Source organism: Meles meles, chromosome 4, assembly GCF_922984935.1.
Source record: "Meles meles chromosome 4, mMelMel3.1 paternal haplotype, whole genome shotgun sequence".
Lineage (NCBI taxonomy): Eukaryota > Metazoa > Chordata > Mammalia > Carnivora > Mustelidae > Meles > Meles meles.
In genome coordinates this window covers 152,282,452-152,307,741 of record NC_060069.1, presented here as the reverse complement: position 1 = coordinate 152,307,741, position 25,290 = coordinate 152,282,452, and the positions used below count along the sequence as shown (strand labels likewise).

The following is a 25,290-nucleotide window of genomic DNA, read 5'->3' as shown; positions in this document are numbered from 1 at the left end:
AGTCGGGGATGATGTCAGAAAATCAATTTTAGCTGTTTCTTCTTTTCTGCTTCAACTTTGGGAGGCTCCTTTCACGACCCTGAGAACCTGACACTCTGGAAACCTAAAACGTGTCATAGCAGATCATTTTTAGCAGCAAACAACTTGATAGTTTGATTCAAGCACTTCAAGTGGTGTCTTGTAGAAAGAACGTCTTTCCCATGACTTTAAACCTAAGAAAGTCAGGCTATTCCCAGACTTGCTTCTGCTTTCACCAGCCCGCACAGACTCACTTGTCTGAGACTTTTCTTGAAAATTTCAGTATTTCCATCTGGCTCCTGGCAGTAATGCTCCTCGGTTCCTCAGACTGCTGACTGCTCCCCAGATTCCACTGTCTCAGAGAAAATACAGCCTGTGGCTTGGGGACGGAGGTAGTGCTTGCTGATCAGAGCTGAAAGAACTGATCGCCAATGGATGATAATCTCAGTGAAGACATTCTTGATAAATCTGAGAGCACGTGGTCGTTGGTTGCTCTGAATTGTGAAATCAGTGCCAACAGACCGCTTTCTTATTCTGGGGCTGTTGAAAGACACGCTGGTGTTTGAGAACTGATTCCTGTTTAAAATAACTTTTAATATTGTGTGGAGCAGCTGGTATTGAATTTTCAGTTCCCTCGAGGTCAGGGCGGATTTCCTGCGGGAGCCCATGGTCGGGTTTGGCCGTGGATGGGGCTGAGTCTGTGAGGCCGTGAGGCCCAGGGGAGTCGGCCGTCCTGTGCTGCTCGGTCACGCAGCTGGTGTCCCGACCCTCACGGCCTCTCTGCCTCGCTCTCCCAGATAGCCATGGTTTCCAGGAGATTTCTATGCCTCCAGCCTGGAGGGAAGACTTGGGTCCCCACCGAGCCTCTGCTGGAGGGGCTTGCTTTTTCCTGTTCTTTGTGGTGGGCTCCATGCTTCCGTGTCTGTTGTGAAGGGACGCTTGAGTCGTGGGGCGACCTTCGGCCCCTCTGGGTCTGTGGCATTGCCCGGCCACCCCGGTCCTGGGCTGGGGGATGAGGAGCATCTTTTGCTCAGTTTGTGACATTGGCTCCCTACAGGCCGACCTTGGCCTCCGCCCAGCTGACCAGCTACTTCGCGGCGCTCGACTCCGTGCTCAGGTACCGGGCCACCGTCATACAGGCCTTCAAGGACATGGACCGCTTCACGGTGAACGAGACGGTGCTGACCACCAAGGACGTCCTCGTGCTCCTGCACAAGTGGAGCCTCCTTGAGAGAGACGCGAAGCTCCAGGAGGACCTGCGATCGGCCATTGAGAAATACCAAGTTAGGGAGCTCCTGAGTGAGTGTCGGGACCCGACCGTGTGGTGTTCCCCAAACTGTGCTCATGTCCCCCGCAGAGCCGCCAGCACTCGCCCTCTCTGAGCAGCGTGGCCAGAGCTGACGAGGTCCCGAGGGCGGGCCCCCCATCCTTGGGAGACCTGGCTTGGAGCTCCCCTTGCCACTGTCGGCGCTCGCGGGGAGGGCCGGCGGGTGGCTGTGGTTGTGGTGAGGACGGAAGGGCTTTGTCCTGAGAGCAGCAGTGACTGTCGCAGTCCGGTCCAGTGTGGAGCTCTCGCGGGGCTCCAGGGGTAGGACCGTGTCCTGTGGGAGCCGAGCAGGGGCCAGCACTTGGGACCTCTCCCTCTTTCCCCCTCCATTACCCACCTGCCCCCGACCTGCGTGGGGAAGAGGGCATCAGACTCACTGCCTTCCTCTCTGGGGGGTGACAGAGATGCTCAAGGACAAGAACAAGTCCGTCGCGTCAGCCCGAGCCCGAGGCCCGCGGGGCCGGAAGAGGAGGCCGGGGGAGGCAGAGGTGACCGCCGACCCTGAGCCGCAGGCAGCCGCCCTGGAGACGTGCAGGGGCCTCCTGAGGTCCATACTGACCCACTGGGGGCCCGCGGACGGGGCCGGCCCCGAGAGCGCTGCGCCGGGCCTGGCGTGCGCCACCATGTCCCTGGCGGTCCGCTGGGCGCTGCGGTCCGTGGCGGAGTGTCCGCCGAGCAGGGCGGAGGCCGCAGGACTGCTTGGCTGGCTGAAGCGCCACGTTCTGCCGCAGCCGGGGGTGGTGGCCGAGCTGCTCGGGGACAGCGCTGTGAGGAGTAGCATCTTCAAGCTATACGGCCGGTTCTGCGGCACCGGGGAGCTGGCGGGGCCCGAGAGGAGCCTGGTCTGCCTGTTCAGCGAGGTCCTGCTGCAGCTGCTGGCGGCCCAGGGCCCGGCGCGGAGCCCCTGCCACCCGGCGGTCCAGCGCCTCTACCTCGCCTCCCTGCAGGACGATGGAGCCGCTGCAGGTGAGGTGCCGCTCCGAGCCTGTCGGGGACTCGGGATATAGCGTTCACACGGCCGAGCCAGAGTGCTGGGCTCGTAGGTGCCGTCGGACCCTGGACGTGAAGGGAGCGAAGGCCTTTGCCTTTGCTCTCAGGCAAGAGCCCAGGGATGGCCGTGTGTATGCGGACAAGTGCCCGTTCAGGCCTGCTGCGGGGAGCCAGCTGTCCTCCGTTCCCAGCCTTCCTCCTGCAAGGGCTTACGTCTCACGGGGCACCCGGGGTACACGTGGCTACGAGTGCACACGTGTGTAGACTTGCATATATATGCCCGGGCACGCACACGTGCCGTCCTTTCTGCTGTCCTTTCCCCAGGAATGGGAGGGGAGCAGGAAGGGAGGATAGCTAAGCCAGCAGCCCGAGCAGGTGACCTCACAGGGGCAGGAGGAGGGGGGATGACTTCTCTCATCTGGATGCTTTCGGGAAGTTGAGTCTGGGCCTGGGAAACCCCGACACCTCTACTGTGCCATTGAAGTAATGACGTGAAATGATCTCGGAACGTCTTCCTCAGACCTTATTTCTGATTCTTGGCATGGGTGGCCAGAACCAAGAAGAAACTTGGCTTGTAGTAGCTTTCCTTACATTTCACACACATTCATCAAATAAAAAGATAAATTTTAGAATAAAGAAGACTAACCCCAAAGTTAAGCAAAGGCAGAATTAGTTTTTCTTTTTTTTTTTTTTTTAAAGATTTTTTTTTTTTCAATTTACTTGACAGAGATCACAAGTAGGCAGAGAGGCAGGCAGAGAGAGAGGAGGAAGCAGGCTCCCCGCTGAGCAGAGAGCCCCATGCAGGACTCGATCCCAGGACCCTGAAATCACGACCTGAGCTGAAGGCAGTTGCTTAATCCACTGAGCCACCCAGGCACCCAGAATTAATTTTTCTTAAACATTTGCTTGCCTCCTTTTGCCACCGTTCCTTGGGCGTTGAGCACAGCCCCTGTGTCCCCAGGCGTGGGGGGAGGGGCATTGGGAAGTTGACTGGTTTTCCAGCAAAGCAGCCTGTGTCCTAATGGCCCTGTTGTCCACCTCTTCCTCAGCCACCGCAGCGTTCCTGGTGTCTCTGTACATTAAAGACATCTGGCTGGGGGCCCAGCGGCCAGACACCCTCCTAACCCACGTCCAAATGGTCTGTGACGCCACAGAGGACACGCTAAGTGGCGACGAGGAGGCCGTCGTCATCCTCTGCAAGGATATCGCCGCCTCGGTCCCCAGCGTGTGACGCCCTGCCTCCTGATACCTTCCGACCCCAGGTTCTAGAAGTTCGGTTGAGTCAAGAGTCAACTTTTTCATGCAGAAGTTCTGTCTGCGGTCACTGCGTTCCCTGACAAGTGAAGTTGACTCATTTAATTCACCAGCGGGCACGGCGCGCACGCAGCGTAGTCGGAGCTGTAGTGGGCGGGGGGCCTTCTGGGCCGCAGGCCCGTTCAGTGTTCGGATAGGCAAGACCCTTCCTCCCGGCTTCGTCGCTCTCCAGAGAATACACGTCAAGTTGAAGTGACACTTCCAAGCACAGAAGGGATTTGTGCATGTTAAAGCCAGAATGTCCAAGAATACAGTACGTCGGCTAGAAGAGGGGAAGAGAGATGTTTCAGCTTTTCTTCCCATGAGAAGTCTTAACAGAGCTGTGTGTAGCTTTCTGAGTGAATGAGCTCCTGCCAGTGTTAATTATTTGAGTGTAAAAGGGCGTTACGCTAAATCCTTACAGTGTAAAACGGATTTGACCTCGGCTTTGGAAAGAAAGCCTGTATTTTTTTTAATTGTTTCAAAGCGGGGGCTTGGGATTTTGTGACTTGTTAATAAATGTCTATTTTTGATAGATTTTGTGTTTTGCTTAATTGGTTTTAACAGGCCATTTTATTTCACAGAAACGTGCATGTTAGAGGTCAAGATTTGACTTTTTAAGGTTCCTGTGTTCATTGGCAGCCGACAAACCCTAGAGAATTCTGGCGCGTGCGGTTAGAGGTCCGCGTGTGCCCATCGCCCTCCCGCACAGTGTGGGGGCTGGGGGGTGGGTTGCTGCCTGGCCTCGGTCACGGGACCGCACAGCGGCCTTCCCAGTCCCTCAGCCTCAGCTTAAACATTGACACTTTGATGTTCCTGCAGCGTTCCTTAGACTCGGTTCTGGTGTCTTTTCACGACTGAGGATTTTTGACCAGGATAAGAGCAGTGCTTGTCTGCCTCCAGTCCCCTTACCCAATCCAGGCTCCTTGTCTAGAAAGCGGGGTGTGGCTGCCTCCCCTCCCCCACACCCCAAACCCCTGAACAGTGTGTTTTGAGACCATTCCCAAATCAGACTTGTGCTTTTAGGTTCAAGTAAGAAAGTCCACGTGTTCTTTCTCACCCCTTTTCTCTGGAGCTCTGTCTCCCTGCCCTCATCTTCCTTTCTAGCCCACTGCCCCCAGGTCAGGGAAGGCCAAGCCTGCCCCCGTCTGGGGGATATTTCAGTCCATCTGGGGTGGGCTGTGGGTTCTGGGGCTTTGTACTTTCCGTCTGCCACGGCCAGGCTGTTGGGCACTGAAGGACTGGATCCTTCGGAGGACTCAGACCAGAGGTCCCGTAACGTCACCCAGATGGGTCCCCTCCTACCAGCTCGGAGACATCCTGGGACACCAAACCAGTGCACCCCTCTCCCCTTGGGTTCTGCCTTTTAAAGGCTTTGGGGAGGTCGGGAGTGTGACTTGGGTCCCTTGACTGCAGTCAGTGGGGCTGGCGGGGCCTGCACTGCCCTGTCTCAGTAACGGTGGGTGACAGTGGGATGGGGACGCCCTCCCTGGGTGTCCTAAAGAAGATTCAGATCCGCCTAAAACTCAGGGTTGATAAACTATTACAGCAGTATGGGGCACCTGGGTGGCTTGTGTGGTGAAGCATCAGACTTGCTTTCGGTCCTGGGATGGACCCCCCTGCCACGCCCTTCCCCCCCATGATGCTCAGCGAGGAGTCTGCTTGTCTCCCTCTCTCTCTGCCCCTCCCCACCTCCCCCTCCCCCCGCCGTGCATGCGCACACCCACTCTTTCTCAAATCTTTAAAAAACTCTATCACAGCAGTAATAGTTGAAGCTATAAAGTGGCCCAGTAATAGCAAGCAAATATTTTTTAAAATTAATCGGTATATATTTTATTTTCTACCCTTCCCAAAGCGAACGTAAGAAGTACATTTGCAGGTAAAGCGCACCGGAAATCAGCACTCTCCCTGTGCTAGGCTGGGTACTCTGAGCCCTGGGTCACGCATACTTGTGTCCCCTCGTAGAGGACATCCTGGCCTGCGCTTCCGGCTGCACGTAAGTAGGCTTTCCGAAGGCACCCACGCATCCAGGTTCGTTTGAGTTCACCGATCTGCTGGTGTCGCTTCTACAGTTGAGAGGTTCTGTCTGCAGGGGGAGGCTCACCCCACTTGTTCCTGACGTCAGCCGATGCTGTGGGGATCCCCGTCGAAGGCCGGCTCTGGGAGGAGAGCAGGGTGGTTCCGGGGGACAGAGTGGGGCGAGGTGGAGGGGCTCGTGGCCGCTGCTGGCGCTCAGGGCTGCATGCTCTGCCGCCTGGGGCTCCGGCCAAGCTCAGTGGAGCCCCGGGGCTGCCCCCGGTTGCAGAGGGGGAGGTGGAGGCTATGACTCCAGGGGCATGTTGCGTGGTGCTGGGCTTTGTTCCTGTGGACAGAGCAGATGGGAGGCAGGCATCAAAGCTGGCGAGAGAACGTAGTGGGTGCTTTCCTGTTGTGCCATCCCGCCTGCCCAGAACCCACAGAGAAGACATCATGGGACAAGAGCACCTCCGCTAGGGGAACAGACCCCGGGGGAGGGTCAGCCCAGTTCCGGAGGGTCACCACTGTGGAGAAATGGAAGATCATAGGCAGTGCTCAGCGGCGACCTTGACCCTCGGTCATTCCGTCTGTGGTCACTTCTCCCTCGTGTCCACTTACGATGGGGAGCGGGCGGGTGGATCTTCCATCCATCCACGTGCTTGAGCATGAAGCCCGTGTACCTGTGCCTCCAGCCAGACTCGTGCCTTAGCTAGAAACCCGTCCTCTCTGATGCCTCTCCTGAACGTGAGGTGCTTGGGGCAGCGGGCACAGCCGCCTGGAGTGAGCCGGCCCACCACGTCCCACCCACCTTCCGTCCCATCAGTGAAATGGGACCATCATCACCTCTTGGCTGCCATCAGGATAACACGAGGTGATGCTCTACCAGAGAATCAGTCCCAGCTAGAGTAGCTCTAGTTCTAACATGAATGAGGAGGGTCCGGAAGGGAGCCTGATAGAGCAGAGCCCTCCTTTCAGATGACGCGAGTGGAATTTTTTATTTTTAAGCATAGAAAGAACAACTCCTCGGAGCAGCGCAGCATCTCCTTCCCAAATCTTACAAAGGACCCACTTAGCTCCCCTGAGCATTCCGCACCCGTTGAGATGTCTGGAGAGCGCTTTCTTTGGTATCAGGGTGAACAGCATCACCATGTGCCCTGGAAGATGGCAGCCCTCAAAACAGGCAGGACTTCTCAGCCCTGGCCACCTGGGTGCCCACCAGGACAGGGAACTTTCCGCCGCCTTGTGTGACCAAAGGGAAGCGTCCAGTTTAGCTGCTAAGGCACACAGTAGGTATTCAGTAACAGGTGATGGTCGTAGATGCCTACATTTGGGTCCCCTTCTCCTGGTGAGTCATTTGGCAAACCCTAACTGCCATGTGGGGTCATTTAGGCTCAGTTTTCTCTAACAGCTTAACAGAGCTCTATTTTATAGGCAGCAAAGTTCACCCGTTTCAGATGGAAAATTCTGAGATCTTCAGTGTGGTCCAAACTGTACAGCCATGCGCACAACCTGCCGTAGAATATTTCTGTCATCGGAACAAGAAGCCCTGGCCCCAGTAGCCAGCACTAATCTGCTTTCTGTGTCTAGATTATTCTCGATGTTTCATATCCGTGGAATCCTACGACACGGGGGCCTTTCACACCTAGCTTCTTACACTTAGCACGGTGTCTTGGAAGTGCACGCGTGTCGGACCAGGAATCGGGGATCCGTTCCTTTTCGTGACCGAACAGCACCCCGCGCTGCGGACCTGCGGTCCCTCACTGTTCAGCCCGTGACTTACCTGCACTGGCGCCCTCCATACTCACCTCCCCTGTGAGGAGCCTGACCAGGACATGTAGAGCAGGATGAGGAAGAGAAGCATGACGAAGGACGCCAGGCTCACCCAGAAGGTGATGACGATGAAATCTGTGGGAAGCGGCGTGCATCTCAGTGTCAGCGTGACGCCACAGAAGCCCACAGCTCCGGGCAATGGGGCCCGAGGAGAGGACTTCTCTGCTCTCCCAGCCTCTCAGCAGCGACCCCTGGGAAGACTTTTCCACGAGCAATAACCTCGGGAAGGACCAGGGCCGCAGGGAAGGGACTTCTTCCAGAGCAACCAGCGGCCGGCTCAGGTAGGGGATTGCCGAGGGAAAACCAGCCAGTGAAACTGGAAGGGACCCCGTGGACGTGCTTTTTCAGCTGCTGCTGCTCCCCTCCTCCCCCGTCTCCTTCAGAGGGAGAAGAAAGGGCTGTGGGCAGCTCGTATGACAGCCAACCTCCCCTCCGCTGTGAGGGCGGCAGGGGCCTTTGGGGACTGCTCTATTAGGGGCAGCCTCAGAGACCCCGAGACCGAGAGATTTAGGAGGAGGTGGGCGAGACTGGGGTGCTGGAACGCTCGTGGGGCAGGCAGGGCAGAGTGTTTAACCGAGGCCTCACTGGCCCCTTTCTTCCAGGGGCACGTGCCCAATTTGGGGGCGGGGGACAGTGACAGGAGGGAAGATCACCCGTGCAGCCTACCCTGTGCCTGTATTTTTTTTTTAAGATTTTATTTATCCATTTGACAGACAGAGATTACAAGTAGGCAGAGAGGCAGGCAGAGAGAGGAGGAAGCAGGCTCCCCGCTGAGCAGAGAGCCTGATGCGGGGCTCGATCCCAGGACTCTGGGATCATGACCTGAGTGGAAGGCAGAGGCTTTAACCCACTGAGCCATCCAGGTGCCCCGCTGTGCCTGTATTTGTGGCCAGAGGCTGAAGGGACAGGGAAACTAGGAAACATAGTTAGCCTCTTGGGGGCCCTAGGGTAGAACCTGACAGGCCAGGAGGTGCTGTCCTCCAGGGCTCCAGATCAGGAACATTCTGCAAGTTGCAAGGCACTGTTGCAATACTACCGTATTGTTTCTTGGTGGTCGCTGATGGCTATGGGCACAGCACACTGGGCTCATAATGAGTGTGTTTGAGGATCTCATCCCAGACACACTCATAACCCCAGGCCAGATGCCCCCAGCTGGACCTGCTAGACACCTACGTGTGTGGGCAAAGAAGGGTACTGAAGCTGATCACCCCACAGGAATTTATTAAGCACCCACCCAAGCCAGGTGCCACCACGGGCTGTGAAGGATTCAGAGGGGGCCACAGGAGCACAGTGGAAATGGCTGCCCCCTCTCTCCTGCACGCTCCTCCCCCTACAGCCTCCTCTGCACTACCCCCCAGTACTTCTAGGGATACCCCTGCCCAGACTTGCCCTGTGTTCTGTTAAACAAAAAGATGTTTATGAATGGGTAAGCAAAAGAGGAAACGAACAGAGTGAATGAATGAATGAATGAATGAGGTAGCTAGAGATTTGTTCGTCATCTACATAGAGCCGGAAGTGAAGGCTCCGGAGGTAAATAATGGCGCTTGGGTAAAGGGTGTTACCTCTACTCTCCATGACCTGGGACAGGTAGGGAGAGAAACTGAAGGCTCGTAAGAGTTCATCTTAGACCTGGACAGCATCAAAAACAGTTACAAGGAAGAGAGGCAGTACTCGCCAAAGGAGTCAGACCCCCACTGCCTTGTAACGAAGCATCCACAACTTGGCCTTCTCACTCCAGAAAGACAAGGACAATGAAGACCCCCAGTCTGGCTTCCACACCCTCTCTCCTCTCTGTCCCTGAGCTGAGAAACCGATGGTGGTGCCCCAGAACTCTGACCAGGTGTAGGGGTATATGGGCTCCCGGGAAATAGGAAATGAGGTTGTTAACTCTCTGTCTGAAACCGAAGGACTTTTGAGAAGGAGCCCCTGAAGTTCTCAGCATTCCCTGATGCTCACTGCGCATTATTCTAGAACACCTGCTTCGGTTCCTCTGGCCGCTCACCATTTCTTTTATAACCCTTGGAGTGGGACAGAATAAATGCTTTCAGAAGTTTTGGTCTTATTCTGTAAGGATGTTTTGGATTTATGCAGACACCACTCTGCTCCGTCTCCATGAATATCATACAGGGTTTGAGATCTTCCGGCAGCTAGAGAAGTTCTCTCAGGGCCTCTAAGAAAACAGCTTCAGAAGTTCTGCCGCTGGGACACCCCCGCCCCTTCTCCTGGGTTCACACGTGTCTGCTTGGCCCGTGGTCAGTTATCTCCACATACTGAACGGGAAGTGAAAGTAACACCTTCCACAGAACACAGTGTCTTCAGAGAAGTAAAGTCTGAGTTGTTTTCAGACTGAAAAGGGAATCAGTAGCTACTGGCCATTTCCGGTACTAAATTCTCTTTCCTTACGTTCTGTTGAAAGGGATGGCCACCAAAATAATAATAATAATAATAATAATAATAATAATAATAATAATAATAATAATAGGGTTCTTTTTCCACTTCCTACTGAAGATTCAGTCTAAGTGCTTGGAGAGAGCATTTCGTTCCAGGTCCAGAGATGTCATTCCCCAGAGCTGGAAATGTTTAAACATCCCTGAGCTTGTTTTTACAACAAGGAACCCCAGGCTGACTTGACAAGGAGACCGGTCCAACCATGGAAAACCTTCCTCCCTCTCTCCTCTTCTCCCCCTCCCTTCTCTTCTCCTCCCCCTTTCCCTCCCGCCCCCCACCCCTGTTCCCTCCCCCTTCCTAATATACTTCCTTTTTCTCCTCTACCCTCATCCTCCCCTCCTTCTTTCCTTCCCTTCTGGGGAAGCGAGGCATCCGCAGCTGGTCAACAAGAGGAGGCGCTGAAGGAAGGTGTGGCTTCACAGGGTGGGGGTGGTCTCATCCTTCCTTGGGAGCTGTTCAATTTTGTGAACTGCCGAACCTCAGTTTTAGCATTCCTCCAAATGCTACTGACATTTGGGTCCCAGAGTCCTGATAGGAGATTCACTCCAAGACTTTTCCCTTCTTGGGGAACAACTCGGTTAAGGACCTAGGCGATGCAGGTGGCGATTTTGAACTCAAATTCTGACTTGGCCATTTTCTAGCCGTGGGAATCTCAGGCAATCTGAGATTTTTGCATCTCTAAATCTATTAAATGGGATGGTGGACTGTGTTAGATAGACTTTTAGGTGGATTAAATAATATGTATGTATAATGCCCATGGCACAGTTCCTTGTTTAATGGTTGTGAAATGATATATCAATAGAACTAAAATTATTTTTTCTGTTAAGAGGGTGGTGGGCAAGTGATACCACTGTGTCCTTCAAGCTCCACTGAAATGTGGAATATGAGTAAAGGTAATCGCGGTACAGACTGCTAGTTGCGAATCCTAATGTTTGCAGATTCTTACATAGTAAGAGAAGCCCTGCCTTTTAATGCCTGGAATAAAGACTACATTTCCCAGACTCCCTTTCAGCTAGATATGGTCATGTGACAGGGTTCTGGCCAATGAGATGCGAATGGGGTTACTGGACTGCTGCTAGATGTCCTCCGGCAGAGCCTGCTAGATTTCAGGTAACATTGTATCCCTTCCTATTTCTGTATTCCATTTTGCTGGTGGGAACCTGGATGTGAATGCCAGAGAAAGGCTGGGGTGTGAGGATGACGGACGGGTCCAGGGGACCGCAGAGCAAGATGCTGGAAGGAAGCTGGCTTCTGAGGAACTCATGGAGCCCACCCAGCGCCGGGTCCTGCAGACTTCCCTGTGAGAGAGAAACCGGCTTCTCTTCCATCGGGTGCTGTTGATTGGAACCAACTTCTTCACGGAATCAGTAAAAAGAGCTGACTTTTTAAATGAGCGTACCCAAACGTACAAATCCAAATGAATGCTGACTTTCACAATAATCATCTTCTATCATAGAGTCTCATAAATTTCCCTAAAATAATACATGTCTTGATTAAATATCTATAAACATTTACCAAAGATTCATAAACATTTGTAAAGCTTTCTTTTGGAATTATCATCAAGGGCAAGCTTGCATGCACACACACACACACACACACACACACACACACACACACACACGTTTTGCTACTTCGTAAAATCATGTTTTATTTTCAACACCCAGGCGGTACCAGTCAGCTCAGTCATCCCTTCCATTTACCTGATTGGTTGAGGGGGACTCTTAACTATTTCCCCAAAGCAAATCCACCCTCGAAAGAGATACATAGTTTATCACCGTAGATGTCCCATAGAAAGGACATCTGTCACTAGCAAAGTCAGCTCCAAAAGAAGAGCCCCAAGCAGTTTGGGAGCAATAATGGAATCATTCACGTGTGGCACCGCTAGCTGGGGCTACCTTGATGGGATATTCATTCCGAGGTAAACAGTCTCATATCTTGTTTAAATCACTTTCTCTTTTTTAAAAACATTTAAAAAATTTTTAAAGATTTTATTTATTTATTTGATAGAGATCACAAGTAAGTAGAGAGGCAGACGGGGCAGGGTGGTGGTGGGGAAGCAGGCTCCCTGCTGAGCAGAGAACCCGATGCGGGGCTCAATCCCAGGATTCTGGGATTATGACCTGAGTTGAAGGCAGAGGCTTTAACCCACTGAGCCACCCAGGCGCCCCTTTTTAAACATTTTTTTAAGATTTTACTTATTTATTGGCACAAAGAGCAAAACTGCATAAGCTGGGGGAACAGCAGGAAGAGAAAGAGGGAGAAGCAGACTCCCTACTGACCAGGGAGCCTGATGTGGGGCTCGATCCCAGGACCCTGAGATCATGACCTGAGCCAAGCGAAGACGCAAAATCACTTTCACTGTTTATGTCCTATCCATAAGGCTGGCCGTTTGTTGAAGAGTTAGGAGTCTCGTTAAACTTGTAACATGAAACTGATTGCTCTGATGGGAGAAAAGAGTTACATGTAGGTGTCTGGCTCAATCTTTTCACCGAGTTCTCTGCCTTGTGTTCAGAAGAGATGGGTTAGTGACGTGTTTCTGTTCTGGGAGCAGCAGATGAACAGACTGCCTTCTGACTGAAGCTGCCAGAGCCGGCACATCAGTGGAAGTCGATATGAGTTATGATAGATTTTTCCTAAGCCATAATTAAAGGAAGCAGACACAGTGACCTGAGAAGCAAATAATACAGCGTGAAAGGCAGGCACTACCCAAAGGAAATCAATCCATCTTGCCGCTCCCTGCAGGGGAGCATCAGGGCGTATCTGGAGAGTCCTTGTGTTACAGTAATATGTGTTGCTACTGTAGCATTGGTATATGGAATTGTTTTCCCCTAAGCCTAGCCCCTGAAAGGGGGACAGCTAGAAAAGCAAACATATGATTCATTCAGGCAGAGCCTCAAGAAACGGATTTGCATTTCCCACTTTGTCGACAGTGTTGGGGAAATTCTTAATCTTCCCCTGAGACAGAAGTCATATCTGAAAATCACAAGGGTACAGATCCTTGTGAAGTCCCTCTAACAAAATCACACCAGATTTCAAGCCAACCCTGGGAAAGAGCAACCCAGAGCCTTCCAGTCAGCACTGAATGCTGCATAAAATATGTCTATCAGTCCCTGGATGTTTCCAGCGCTCTACCCAGCCATGATGGATAAATTCCAGTGTATGGGCATGAACACAAAAATCGTTAAAATCCTCCCTGCTTGTTAGGTAAACACCTGAGCCTGGGTACTTTTCCTTCTGTTTGCCTCCTTTTCTACTTGGTACAGGAGTCGAGCCCAGCCTGATCTTCCACATCTCAACCAGCCAGACCATGTGACCGTCTTTGTCTCACCTTAAAGCATCCCTGGCTCATGGCTCCATTCCCAGCATCCTTCTGCCTTTGATGTGTACCTCTGCTGGGAGGTGAAGAACTGGGAGGTGAGTCTCTCTGATCTGTTCCACTGGGTCGGAGATCCAACCCAGAGGAACTGGCGAGGGAGATAGGTGCATTTGTTGACAGACGAGCTCACCTGCTTTCTGCAGCGTGACCTCTGTCCCTCCTCACCCGGACTCATGCTTGCCTTACCCGACCTTCAAAGTAACAGAGCATCTCTGAGCCCACCAGAAGCTGCCTTTTGCCGATGACTATGGAAAACAAACCTGACACCGTGATAACAGTAGCGCAGAGAGTGGAGGGTAGAGATTTCTGGTTTTGCATGTGTGTGTGTGTGTTGGCGGGGGGGGGGGGGTTTGTTGTTTGTTTGTTCTCTTAAAGATTTTATTTATTTACTTGATAGCAAGTGTGTGTGAGAGAGAGAGAGCAAAGAAGGAAAGAGAGAAGCAGACTCACTGCTGAGGAGGGAGCCAGATGCGGGGCTTGATCCCAGGACCCTGGGATCATGACCTGAGCCAAAGGCAGATGCTTACCCGACTGAGCCACCAGGTGCCCCTGTTTGTTTTTTTATTTTTTTTTTATTTTTTAAATTTTTTATTTTTTTAAAGATTTTATTTATTTATTTGACAGACAGCGAACACAAGTAGGCAGAGAAGCAGGCAGAGAGAGAGGGGGAAGCAGGCTCCCTGCCGAGCAGAGAGCCCAATGCGGGGCTCGATCCCAGGACCCTGGGATCATGACCTGAGCCAAAGGCAGAGGCTTTAACCCACTGAGCCACCCAGGTGCCCCTGTTTTTTTTTTTTTTTTTAAATAAACTTCCTTGAATTCAACTACTGTGGACAAAGTAGGCGAGATAACTTTACTTGACATAAAACAAGTTTTTTTCTCAAGTCCACTGCTTGTACCAGCAAAATCCAGGAATCATTCTATATGTTCAAAAATAGAAATTTCTAGAACACCATGCAGTTGTTTACAAAATCTTTGCGAAAGAGTATTTAACAACACAAGAAAACAAAATATTGTCAAGTCAGTAAGAACAAAATACAAAACAGCATATACAGCCGGGGGTGCCTGGTGGCTCAGTGGGTTAAGCCTCTGCCTTCAGCTCAGGTCATGATCTCAGGGTCCTGGGATTGAGCCCCACATCGGGCTCTCTGCTCAGCGGGGAGCCTGCTTCTCTCTCCCTCTCTTTCCCTCTCTTTCTGCCCCTTCCCCCAGCTCATGTTTTCGTTCTCAAATAAATAAATTAAATGATATATGTATGATTATATATGTATATATACATATATATGTGTGTGTGTGTGTATGTGTGTGTGTGTATGTGTATATATATATATGTATATATATATAGTCAGATCCTATTTGAAATCTCTAGGGGAGACAGGACGGTCATAGTGGACTCTGTAGAAAGGCGATGTTGTGGATTGACTATGTTCCCCCACCTCGCAGGGCGGAAACCCTCATCTCCAGACGGACACTGTTTGAAAGTGGGGTCTTTGAGAGATAATTAGGTTTAGAAGAGATCAGGAGGATGGGGTCCATGGTGGGATTAGTGTCTTTGTAGGAAAAGGAAGAAACTCTCCCTCCCTCTCGCTCTCTGCCTTCCCCTCTTCCTCCTCGCCTGCCTCCCTCCCTCCCTCTCCCCTCCACCTCCTGCTGCATCGCCCCCTCCCCTCTCCTCCATTTGCAGGCCTGGAAGAAAGGCCCCCGTGCGTCCACAGTAAGACAGTGGTTGTCTACAAGCCACGAAGCGTCCTCACCTGACAGCAAATCTGCTGCCACCTTGATCTTGGACTCCCGGGATCTGCTGCCACCTAGATCTTGGACTCCCAGCTCCGGGAATGTGGGAACTGAACGGCCGTTGTTTAAGCTCCCAGTCTATGATGTTTTGTTATAGCAGCCCGAGTAGACTAAGATAGGTGTTGACTGCTTCAAATCTAGTTTTGGGATGCTTCCCTCCAAGGGATTTTCTTTCTAGACGGCCGATCGTCCCCCACCACCCTTACCCTGTATGAGAGGGTAGTTGGTACCCTGCAAAAGGGCCACTCCAGGGCGCTCTGCACGTGTTCTTTGCAGTTAGTGGGACGCAGCGGACAGGAGTCTGATGTGTCTTCGAGAAAATCGAAAGCCAGAGACGGGGCAATCTGCATCAGCAGAACAGAAAGAGCATCCCCCCGACCCCCTGCCACGGAAGATGTCGCCAAGGTCCTGCCAGGAGAGAAGGAGCCAGCTTGACTCTCTGTGCCCCGGGGAAGAGGACAGCCCCGCCTGGACCAGCGCCAGTCCAGCTGGGGGGCAGGGCAGCCAGTGAAGAGGCCAGTGTACGAGTTCAGTCGAGAAGTAACAGCAGCTACAGAGGAAAGTCGCTTTCCCACACACAGGTTGCCGGGGTGGGTGACCATTATCCCGGGGAACCCACAAGGACCCCAGGGAACCCACAAGGACCCCGGCTGCCCGGTGCTGATGGGAGGGGAGAGGCGAGATTGACAGGAGCAGATTTCTGGTGTCAGGTCTCGGGCCCCACGGGGAGCGGACACTGCTGGGACACATCACCCTCCGTGGCCCAGCTGCTGGGCCTGGCCACCTTCCAGATCAGAGTCTGAGCTGCCTTGCCAACAGACCCCACCGTCCTCCCTGCCCCTCACCGCGTTCCATCCTTCCTGTTCCAGTGAACAGGGGTCCCAAACCAGGAGGGGACCCAGGCGTGTCCGTTTGCTTAGACTGCGCTATGATCAGAACATTTGTGGTTCCTTAAATTCATCTGCCCAATCCTAATGCCCAGGGGGATGATATATGGTGCTGGGGCCTCTGGGAGCTGCTTAAGTCATAGGCAGAGCCCCCCTAATTCCCCCGACACCCCCGTGAATGAGATCAGTGCCTTTACAAGACAGGCTGCAGAGTGATGCCCTCACCCCCTCCCCCCTGGGAGGACAGAGCAAGAGGATGTCAGCCCCAAAGCAGGAGAGGGCCCCTCACCCAAACTCAACCATGTTGGGGCCTTCGTGTTAGACTTCCCAGCCTGCAGAACTGCGAGAAATACATCTTTGTTCTTTATAAGCCCCCCAGGCTATGGTATTTTGCTCTATTAGCCTGAACCGACAAAGACAGTGGCTTAAAGATGAGGAATTTAGTTTCTCACAATTCTGGAGGCTGGAAGTTGGTCCTTCCTAGGGTTGGTCCTTCCTAGGGTTGGTCCTTCCTGAGGACCAACCTCTCTCCTTGGCTTGTCCTCACACGGTCTTCCCTCTGTGTGTGTCTGTGTCCTCATTTCCTCCTCTAAGGACACTGGTCATATTGGATTAGGATTCACGCTTATGACTTCAGAATAATTTAATCACCTCTTTAAAGAACCCCTTCTCCAAATACAGTCATGTTCTTAAGTACCGGAGGTTAGGATTTCAACATAGGAATTGGGTTGGGGGGACACAGTCCAGCCCATCACACCAAGGAGGGACATAGTTGGGGGAGGTTCAGACCTCAATGGAGATGTGGTTTGGCCACTGGATAGCAGAGATGTTGAGCTGGTCTGGGGCTGCTGGACAAACCAGGGACCACTCTCCAGAGCACTGGCAAGGTGCAAATAACCAACAGCTGGTAGGGGATCCCCCCATCAGGGGCTTGTGACTTCTGCCCCCTGTGGGCCACAGAATGCCTAAGGACCTTGGTTTCCAGGTCGAGATGGCTGCAGAGAGGTTATTGTCATGTGAGGCCACAAGATCTTAGAGGGACTGTGTTCAGGGCCAGTGACAGGGACTGACTGCCCTACATGTCCTCACACGTCCCTGCCGACCCCCAGCCACAGCCCAGCCCTCCTACAGATCCCCCACCCCCACGGCCCTGTCCCGAGAAATCTTAACTCCTAGCTCACTTTAAAGGAATTCCATCATTTATCACAGAGTGTATTTTGAAGGCAGTAAATTGATAACTGAAACAGTTATCCATCATGAAAATTAATGGTGTGTGCATGAGCTGCCTACTTCCCATTCATTTATTAATCCATCCCACAGAGATCATGCCGGGCACCACTCAGGAGCTGAGGCTAGAGAGAGCAAGACAAGAGGAAGGTTCCCGCTCTGTTGGTTCTTCCCATCTGCTGACAATCTGCCCACTAATCAAGTCTGGTGTCCTGGAAAGAGTCCCCAGGGATCAGAGCCTGGAATTGAAGTCCCAGCTCTGCAAATATTTCACTGGGTGACCTGGGGAAAGTCACTTGGCTTCTCTGGGCCCCAAGACTCCCCATACTTATATTCCGATGGCTGCAACACTACAGCACCCTAATTTATTTATGCTGACCCCTCCCTCCTAGACTGTCAACTCCCGAGGGTAGAGATCTTGGCAACTGTATGTTTCCAGGCGTCACATGTGGCTGTTTCCTGCCTCTGTGTCACCCACCACCCACCCAAACCTCAAATTTATATATTCGCCAGAGGGATATTCTTAGCAAGAAAATTGGACCTTGTCTCTTCTCTGCTTACAATTTTAAATGACTCCCTGCAGCTCCCATGAATCCTCCGAGGCTGGCCTGCAAGAATTTGGTCACCATGTCACTCTTCCCAAAAAACACCCTCCATGTCGTGCTTGCCGCGTAGTGTAACTGGTCTACCCCACCCAAGGCCGGCCCTCTGTGAATCGGGCAAAGTCCCTTTGGGTCTTTTGATTCAGCTTAGCCCAGCTTCCCCGTGAAGCCTTCCTTGTGTCTTCCCTCTCTGAGCTCTGCCGGCTCTTCTGCAAATCTCCAGCATAACACTATGAATCACGTACTGACTTATTAAGGATGCGTACCTGCCACCTTACTGGAAATGGGGAAAGTCGAGTGTACACTGGGTGTAGGATGACACTGAGGCCCCATTATTGCAATGTTTAGATACAGTGTTATGTTCTCACTTGTTACTATCTTACAAGGTTTGGTGGAGGGATGTTGTGATGTGTGTAACCTGCTTGGAAATACAGCATCATCGTAAAATAAATAACAATGGTCATAAAATAAAATCGTTCTTGAGAAAAATCAGGGGCAGGGATTTAGTCTTTTGGCATTTATGCCTCCAGCTGTCCATGCAATGCCTGGCCTATCACGGATAGTTACAAAATTTTGATTGTTGAGTTAATCGTGAGCAAAAGCAAGAAAGTAAGACAGGTATGGTGTGCTTCTGGTAGGATGTGGAAATGGGGCTTGTTGAAATGGATGAAAGACAAGATTGACAGCACTCCATTTCAGAGAGACTACTGAGAGGAAAACGGAGCTTAGACTTATCAGAGACAGCAGGGACAGGGAATGGCGCAATGAGTGCATGTTGCACCTGGAGTCCCTCCTATGCAGGGACACCATGAAGAGTTACACAGGTTGTGCACTGCTCAAGGAATTTCACCTGGATGAATTGTGATTAACTGTGTTCTCAGAGTAGGAGTCTTTTTCTGATTTCTGATTGAGGATAGTGGCAGCTTTATTCCTACATAGGTGGGACTGGAGGGAGAAGAGGGGACCACCAACCCTAAGACAAGTGCACCTAGGGAAAGAAGAAAGAGGTTGAGAGAGAAAGAAGATAGACACAGAAGCCAGGGGGAAGAAGGAAGTGAGCATGCAGGGTGATTTTTCAGAAGGGGTTAGTTTCAGATGATGGATGGTGGGTGCAAGGGACCAAAGAAGGTGAAAGTGGGCACCACTTGGAGAAGTTTGGAGACCAGGTGGGAGAAACTTTGGTTGATGGTACAAGAGAGCAGCAGGGATGCAGATCTGGGTATGTTTCAGACAGCAAGGAGGAAGCCAGTGGAAAGGGAGAGATGCTGGTGAAGAAGGAATTCCTCCAGACTAAGCTGATGAGCTATGGGGAAACATGATGGTATTTTGTGATGAGTGGATGCCCCATGCTGGGGCCCCCCTGCCAGTTCCCCTGTGTCCATTCACCACTCTGGTGATGAGGTCTCTGGACGTCCTGTGGTGACTACTGTTCCTGACCCCGGGGGCTCCCACATTCCCTCCACACCACTAAAGCTCCTCCTCTGATAACCAGCTTGGTTGACACACCACGATGGTTAATTTTATATGTCAAGTTGACTAGGCTCAGGGATGCCCACACAGCTGGTAAAATGTGATTCTTGGATGTGTCTGTGAAGGTGTTTCTGGGAAACATACATCCATACATCCTACTGGTGCAGTTCTTCTGGAGAACTCGGATAGAACCACCATACTGGGAGTGTCTGTGTTTCTGGTGTTAGGAGATGATCAACCTCAAGGTCATTTTTGTGGTCTTGGGCTAACCCACCATATATTTTTCTTTCTGCCACATGGCTCTGTGAATGGGCAAAATGGCCCGCTTACCCAGAGGGTCCTTGTCGTGATGAAGACTTAGTGAAACAAGCCAGTCACAAGAGGTCACACGGTGTATGGTTCCACTTAAGTGAGGCGAGATCTAGGTCAGTTCAAGCTGCTGTAACCACAGTTTAGAAAAAAGAGGGCCCTGTCCAAATGAACTGAATGTTTATAATTCTGCCAAATTGCCCAGAGCATGGAGTTATTGTCCCCAACCTCCAGCAGGCTCCGGGTCCTTGCCCTCCGTTCCCCAGCTGAGCTCGTCCCTCCGCTGGAGAGAACGACCACTTGCCACCAGCTGGGCCCTGCCCGATGCAGTCACCAGCAGGCCCAGGGAAGAGAGAGGGAGCTCAAGGGAGTTTTCAGTTTCCCCTCAGGAGTTCTTACAGACAGCATGCGGACAAGGAGTCCCTTTGTGTGTGCACACAGGCTGTGTGTGTGTGTGTGTGTGTGTGTGTGTGTGTGTGTGTGCGCGCGCGCGCGCATAGGGATGAAAAGATACAGAGAAACCCTAGTCGGCCAGGCACCAAAATGTTAACACTGATGGTTCCCGAGTAGCAGAGTGAAGTAATTTGCTGTCTGAATCTTTTACTAAGAGCATATGAATCTTTATTATTTTTTTAACCTTTAAAATATACATTTTTAAGGGGACCTTGGTGGATTAGTGGGTTAAGCAGCTGACTCTTGGTTTCAGCTCATCACAGGCTCCTGGGGCCCTGGAACCAAGCCCTGTGTAGGGCTCCACAGTCAGCTGGGGGGTCCGCTTGATATTCTGTCTCCCTCTGTGCCTCCCCCACTCATGCACGCACATGCTCACTCTCCCTCCCAAATTAATAAATAAATAAACTTTATAAACCTGAATTATAAATGTTCCAAATATGTAGAGAAATAGAGAATACGTGTCCACCAAATATTTGCTTCAGCTCCTTTTACAAAAAAAGGATATTAAATGATTACAGATAAAGTCAGAGCCCTTCCCATCTTCCTGGTCTTCCCCTCCAGGGGAAATTGATGTATGCTATTATGTTTTCCTACGTGTGTGCACCCCCCTAAGAAAGAACATACATATTTTTATATTTACAAGTTAATATATATTAATTGCATCACTAATTATAACAAATTCATTGGTATTTAAGGAGATGTTATAATCAATACGATCATGAAGCATGAACAGAAGTTAATTCTGTAGGATGTATAATTTGGCTCATTGCTTTTTTTTAAGATTTTATTTATTTGACAGAGAGAGACCTAGCAAGAGAGGGAACACAAGCAGGAACAGTGGGAGAGGGAGATCCCTGATGCAGAGCTCGATTCCAGGACCCTGGGATCATGACCTGAGATGCAGGCAGTTGCTTAATGACCAAGCCACCCAGGCGCCCCTGGCTCATTGCTTTTTACCTCGTGATACTTTAGCAGTTTGCTCGTCTTGTCACGTGCAAATCTGGCTCATGTGCTGTAACTGCTCTGTATGACGGTGATAGTAACACAATCATAACTCATGTATCCCTCCTCCTGTTGATGGATATGCTGTCCTTCCCAATTTCTGACTGTCACAAACAGTCCTGCAGTGAACGCTGAAATATGCGTATCCTTGTGGGCACGTGCAAGGGTTCCCTGAGGGCGCCTGGGAGAGGGACGCCTGGTTTATGCCTTGTGAGCATCCTCAACTTGTCTGATCCTTGGCAACTCCGCTCTCCAAAATGGTGAACCCACTTTTCATCTCCTCCGCCGCATCTGGCAATACTCATTTCTCTACTTCCTACCCGGACACTCTGAATATCCAAGTTTTCATGCTTGAATGCCTGGAATATGGCAGGCATTCATTCCCCTGCCTTGGAGCCTTGGTCCTTGGTGTTCCCGCTGCCTGGAAGGCTCCTTCCAGGGCTATCCTCAATGCCTGATCTCTCAGCGGCTCACAGGTCACTGTGGGGAGACCTTCACCCACCAGCCTAGTCAAGGGGGCAATTCCTCTTCGGGCCACAGCTCTACCTCGCTATCCTTCTAGTTTTATTTTCCCAACTGCTGTATTTTTTCATATTCATGGTGAATTAGAGACTGCTTTGAATTGTTAACACCTTTCTCATTGCAAGATCGGTTCTGATTCCCTCCTCTTGAATCTGGCCTGGCCTTGGTAAATGATTTGCCCAAAGTCACAGAGCTAGTGAGTGACAGAGCTCAGATGGGAACCACAGCCGACCGGCTCGGGAGTCGACGTGCCTGGCCTCTAACTTGTGGGTCATTGCCCCCCAGCTGACCCTCTAGAGCGAGCTAGACAGCTACCCTACCTGGACATAAAGAGCCTAGCAGGAGTTTTGGTCTAGCCCAAAACTTCTTTTCCAGAGAAAGCGGAAATTAAGTCCAGAGAACACCTAAAGACTGAACTGCATCAGAAATAGAAGTCAGAAGGAGTAGCTCTCTCTCTCTATGGGGGTTGAAAGCTCCTGACATGTAGGGTGTCTGAGGGGACTCAGTGACTGAACTCCCCCTAAAACAGAGTCCTCATTGAGATGGTCTTTATGATATTGGGGAGTTTGGGGAGGAGTTTCTTATTTGCCATTTTTTGTATGCCCACTGAGCAATAAACTTGTATCTCAAGTTCACGTGTGCAAGAAAGAACATTTTTTCTTTTCAAACTTCACACACAGCTCACATCAGCCACCTTTCCCAGAAATGGAAGTTGTTTGTGGGTGACTGAATGGGGCAGAAGGTTGAGACTGTAGGTTTGAAGGTTTTGAAGTTGCAAAAAGGTGTCCCTACTCGAAGCAGGGGAGAGAGCTTTGGAGCCCGGGGGCGGGGGGTGACCAAGTGGGGTGTCTGGCCCACAAAAGGATGGAAGTGCCCGAAGCCAACACAGAATTTCACTTAATTCATGTTCATTTAAAAAAGGCTCTCCTGAATACAGATCTACATTTTGAAAACAAAAGAAAACAACAAAACAACAAAAAAACCCAAAAAGCCATTTCTACATTTTGTCCAGATCTCTATGTGTCCTAAAGTTCTGAGCTTCTGATGCCACATATGAATGGGCTTTTATTTCAACCCTGACATGTTCTCCCTAGAACTCTATGTCTTCCTTATTGTGAGCTGTATGTGTAAAAATCTACATTTTAATTTCATGAGAATATACCTTGCAGCAGAAAACACACCAAACCTATTGTTCCCCCTCCAAAAAGCTTTGGTGCCATGTTGGGGCAGATATGGGTGAGTAGCTGGGCTCCTGGAAGTCGTAAGGGAAACTGGAAACAGGGAGTCCTCCTAACAAGACATTCTAGATGACTTCCTCCAAGGGCTCAGCCAGGGATCTGCCTTTTATTAGCAATAACATCCAAATGGCTTTCAGTGTTGAGCTGGTGTGTGACCACGTTCTCTGGCTTTTCATACAAAAAGCATCCTGTTCCTTCCAGTGACCACACTTACTTTTTGTCAGATTTTGTGGTTGTAGGGCGTGAAATACCCAAGAAGCCCGAGACGTGGGGCTAGCAGAGAATGGGTCCCCGGTATTTGGACTTTGTTTTGTCTTGTTTTTCATAGTCATAGTCATTTCCTCGGCTAACTTCTTATCTTGACTTAATAGCTGGAATAACCAGAGATGACTGTTCCCAAAGCACCAACTTACCCAAGAGAGAAAGACTGAGAGAGAGATGAGCAGGTTGGTTTGTTCTGGTGGTCCTTCCTGAGACCATGAAGATTAAGATCGGTAGGTATTTTTATAGAAATTAGTAAGTCATTTATCTTAGGGGTGGACACAATGCAATATCGGCGATTCAAAGAAATTCACCTAGCTCATTGGAAACCCAGACAAATCAAATTCCATCAAGCAAATCTATCTTAAAAGGCATGTTCTGCTCCCAAGGTGTCTGAGTTTCTTCCGAGGTTAGTTTCAAGCCTATTACAGAAGATAACAGATACCACTTGACTCCTGTTTCCTTCTATCTCCGTGAACAGGGTCAAATTTGGGCTCATCTTTGACACCTGTTGGAGTAGGAGGTGAATGGAGAAAGTCTCTTCGGCCAACCCCCCAGGCTCTGCCTCAACTCACATTTGTTGGCTTTCAGCTTCCTCTCATCCACAGGAATGAGGTCCAGGTAATCCAGGTAGTACTCGTAGCCATCATACGGGCTGGAGGCGTTGGTCTCATTGGCCATGTCTGTGGCGCTGCCAGGCGGCACATCCGAAGCGGGTCCAAGCCCTCAGAGGGACTGGCCAACTGATTTCCGTAAAGTCATCCAAGTGTGTCTGTGGGTCTCTGGGCTCAAGGCCTGCCCACTTATCAGAGCTGTTTGGTTGGGAGAAAGGCCAGGGGCCTGTGCCTGACATCTCAGCCCCCACGCAGAACTTTCTGCCCCGCCTCCTTGATAAAAGTCCAAGACAAACAGAGCAGCGAGGCAGGAGCCCTGGGGTTTGCATCCAGGCCTGAGCGTGCCCCTCCACGTAAGAACGGGAAAATGGGTACCTGGGCCCCTTGAAGGACAAGGTGCCGAATAGGACTCTGCTTTAAGACTTAAAAAAGTAATCAGACCCAAATGAAAGGCTGGCGGTGCCCTTGACTGACATTAAGGCAATTCTGGGCTCTATTGAGCAACCAGCGAATCGCTGACTTAGACCGAATATCTAAGGGCAGAAATTGAGTGATGTCAGCCCTGAACTTGTAGCCTCTCTCGTGTACGCAGAGCCAATTAGTTAAACCGAAGGAACCCTCTTGTCCCGACTGAGAACACCTCCCAGCTTTTATCTAAAGTTCCCAAGAATGAACCAGTCAGCGGCATTTGTTCCAACGGAAGAGGCTGTTTGCCGGGGCCAGACTCCCACGCGAATCCGGCTCTTCTTAGGCAATAGGGCTGGAGGGTTCGTACGGCTCTTGGCTGACGACACAGGCCTTTCTGCAGAGAGAGCCTCTAAGTTATCCCTTCATTTTTCTAAGAGCCACGGATGCGATCAAGGGGAATATTCCAAATATTTGGAACGAGCAGGACTGAATGTGAGAGGAGCCTCTGAGAATGTGCAAGGAACACCGGATTCCCAGAATGATGCAGCCTTTCCCTCCAAGACCCCAGCTGGTAGTGTGTCTGCTCTACACTCCAGAGGAAAGCTGAGCTGTCCTAGCGTGCATATCCCCATGTGCATTTGCCCAGGACTCACTGTATCCCCAGCCCGGTACTAAAGCTTTTGCCGGAACAACAGGTGTGATGTGTCTGACTTTGCAGGATGTGTTGAACAGAAAAATTCTTCTACCAGTTCTTCCTTAATTCGGGTTGTGTGCATTTTTATACATTCGGGTTGTGTGCATTTTTATACATTCGGGTTGTGTGCATTTTTATACATTCGGGCTGGTGCATTTTTATACATTCGGGCTGGTGCATTTTTATACATTCGGGTTGTGTGCATTTTTATACATTCGGGCTGGTGCATTTTTATACATTCGGGCTGGTGCATTTTTATACATTCGGGCTGGTGCATTTTTATACATTCGGGCTGGTGCATTTTTATACATTCGGGCTGGTGCATTTTTATACATTCGGGCTGGTGCATTTTTATACATTCGGGCTGGTGCATTTTTATACATTCGGGCTGGTGCATTTTTATACATTCGGGTTGGTGCATTTTTATACATTCGGGTTGGTGCATTTTTATACATTCAGCCAGATTACGTTTCTCTGTCCAAGTCACCATGTAATATTTTGCTTTTCTCAT

General features: G+C 50.9%; 2 protein-coding genes and 1 long non-coding RNA gene across 3 annotated transcripts in view; 2 read left to right on the top strand and 1 right to left on the bottom strand.

Annotated features, from left to right (window-relative positions):
• URB1 (URB1 ribosome biogenesis homolog) overlaps nt 1-4,134 on the top strand; it is a 69,143-nt gene extending 65,009 nt beyond the window's left edge. The window contains exons 37-39 of the mRNA XM_046002392.1: nt 1,076-1,317; nt 1,748-2,311; nt 3,385-4,134. Coding sequence (XP_045858348.1) covers nt 1,076-1,317; nt 1,748-2,311; nt 3,385-3,566 — 988 coding nt within the window. The 3' untranslated portion in view covers nt 3,567-4,134. The remainder of the gene's footprint in view (nt 1-1,075; nt 1,318-1,747; nt 2,312-3,384) is intronic.
• Nucleotides 4,135-5,860: 1,726 nt separating this feature from the next.
• Nucleotides 5,861-24,035, bottom strand: LOC123940815 (melanocortin 2 receptor accessory protein). The gene is made up of 3 exons (XM_046003714.1): nt 23,639-24,035; nt 7,450-7,549; nt 5,861-5,990 (listed from the first exon to the last, which is right to left on the bottom strand). The coding sequence occupies exons 1-3, from the start codon at nt 23,742-23,744 to the stop codon at nt 5,861-5,863; spliced, it is 336 nt and encodes a 111-aa protein (XP_045859670.1). The 5' UTR covers nt 23,745-24,035.
• LOC123939628 lies at nt 10,981-15,079 on the top strand. The gene is made up of 3 exons (XR_006817942.1): nt 10,981-11,032; nt 13,186-13,336; nt 14,983-15,079. It is a non-coding gene; the product is annotated as an uncharacterized LOC123939628 (long non-coding RNA).
• Nucleotides 24,036-25,290: the final 1,255 nt, after the last annotated feature.

What these genes read in the sequence shown, in the direction of transcription:
- LOC123940815 (XM_046003714.1), bottom strand. Translation starts at nt 23,744, where the DNA reads ATGGCCAATGAGACCAACGCCTCCAGCCCGTATGATGGCTACGAGTAC. An exon ending in GAAGCTGAAAGCCAACAAAT is followed by an intron (nt 7,550 to 23,638) that starts GTGAGTTGAGGC and finishes CGCTTCCCACAG; the next exon opens with ATTTCATCGTCATCACCTTC. An exon ending in TCAGGCTCCTCACAGGGGAG is followed by an intron (nt 5,991 to 7,449) that starts GTGAGTATGGAG and finishes CTCTGTCCACAG; the next exon opens with GAACAAAGCCCAGCACCACG.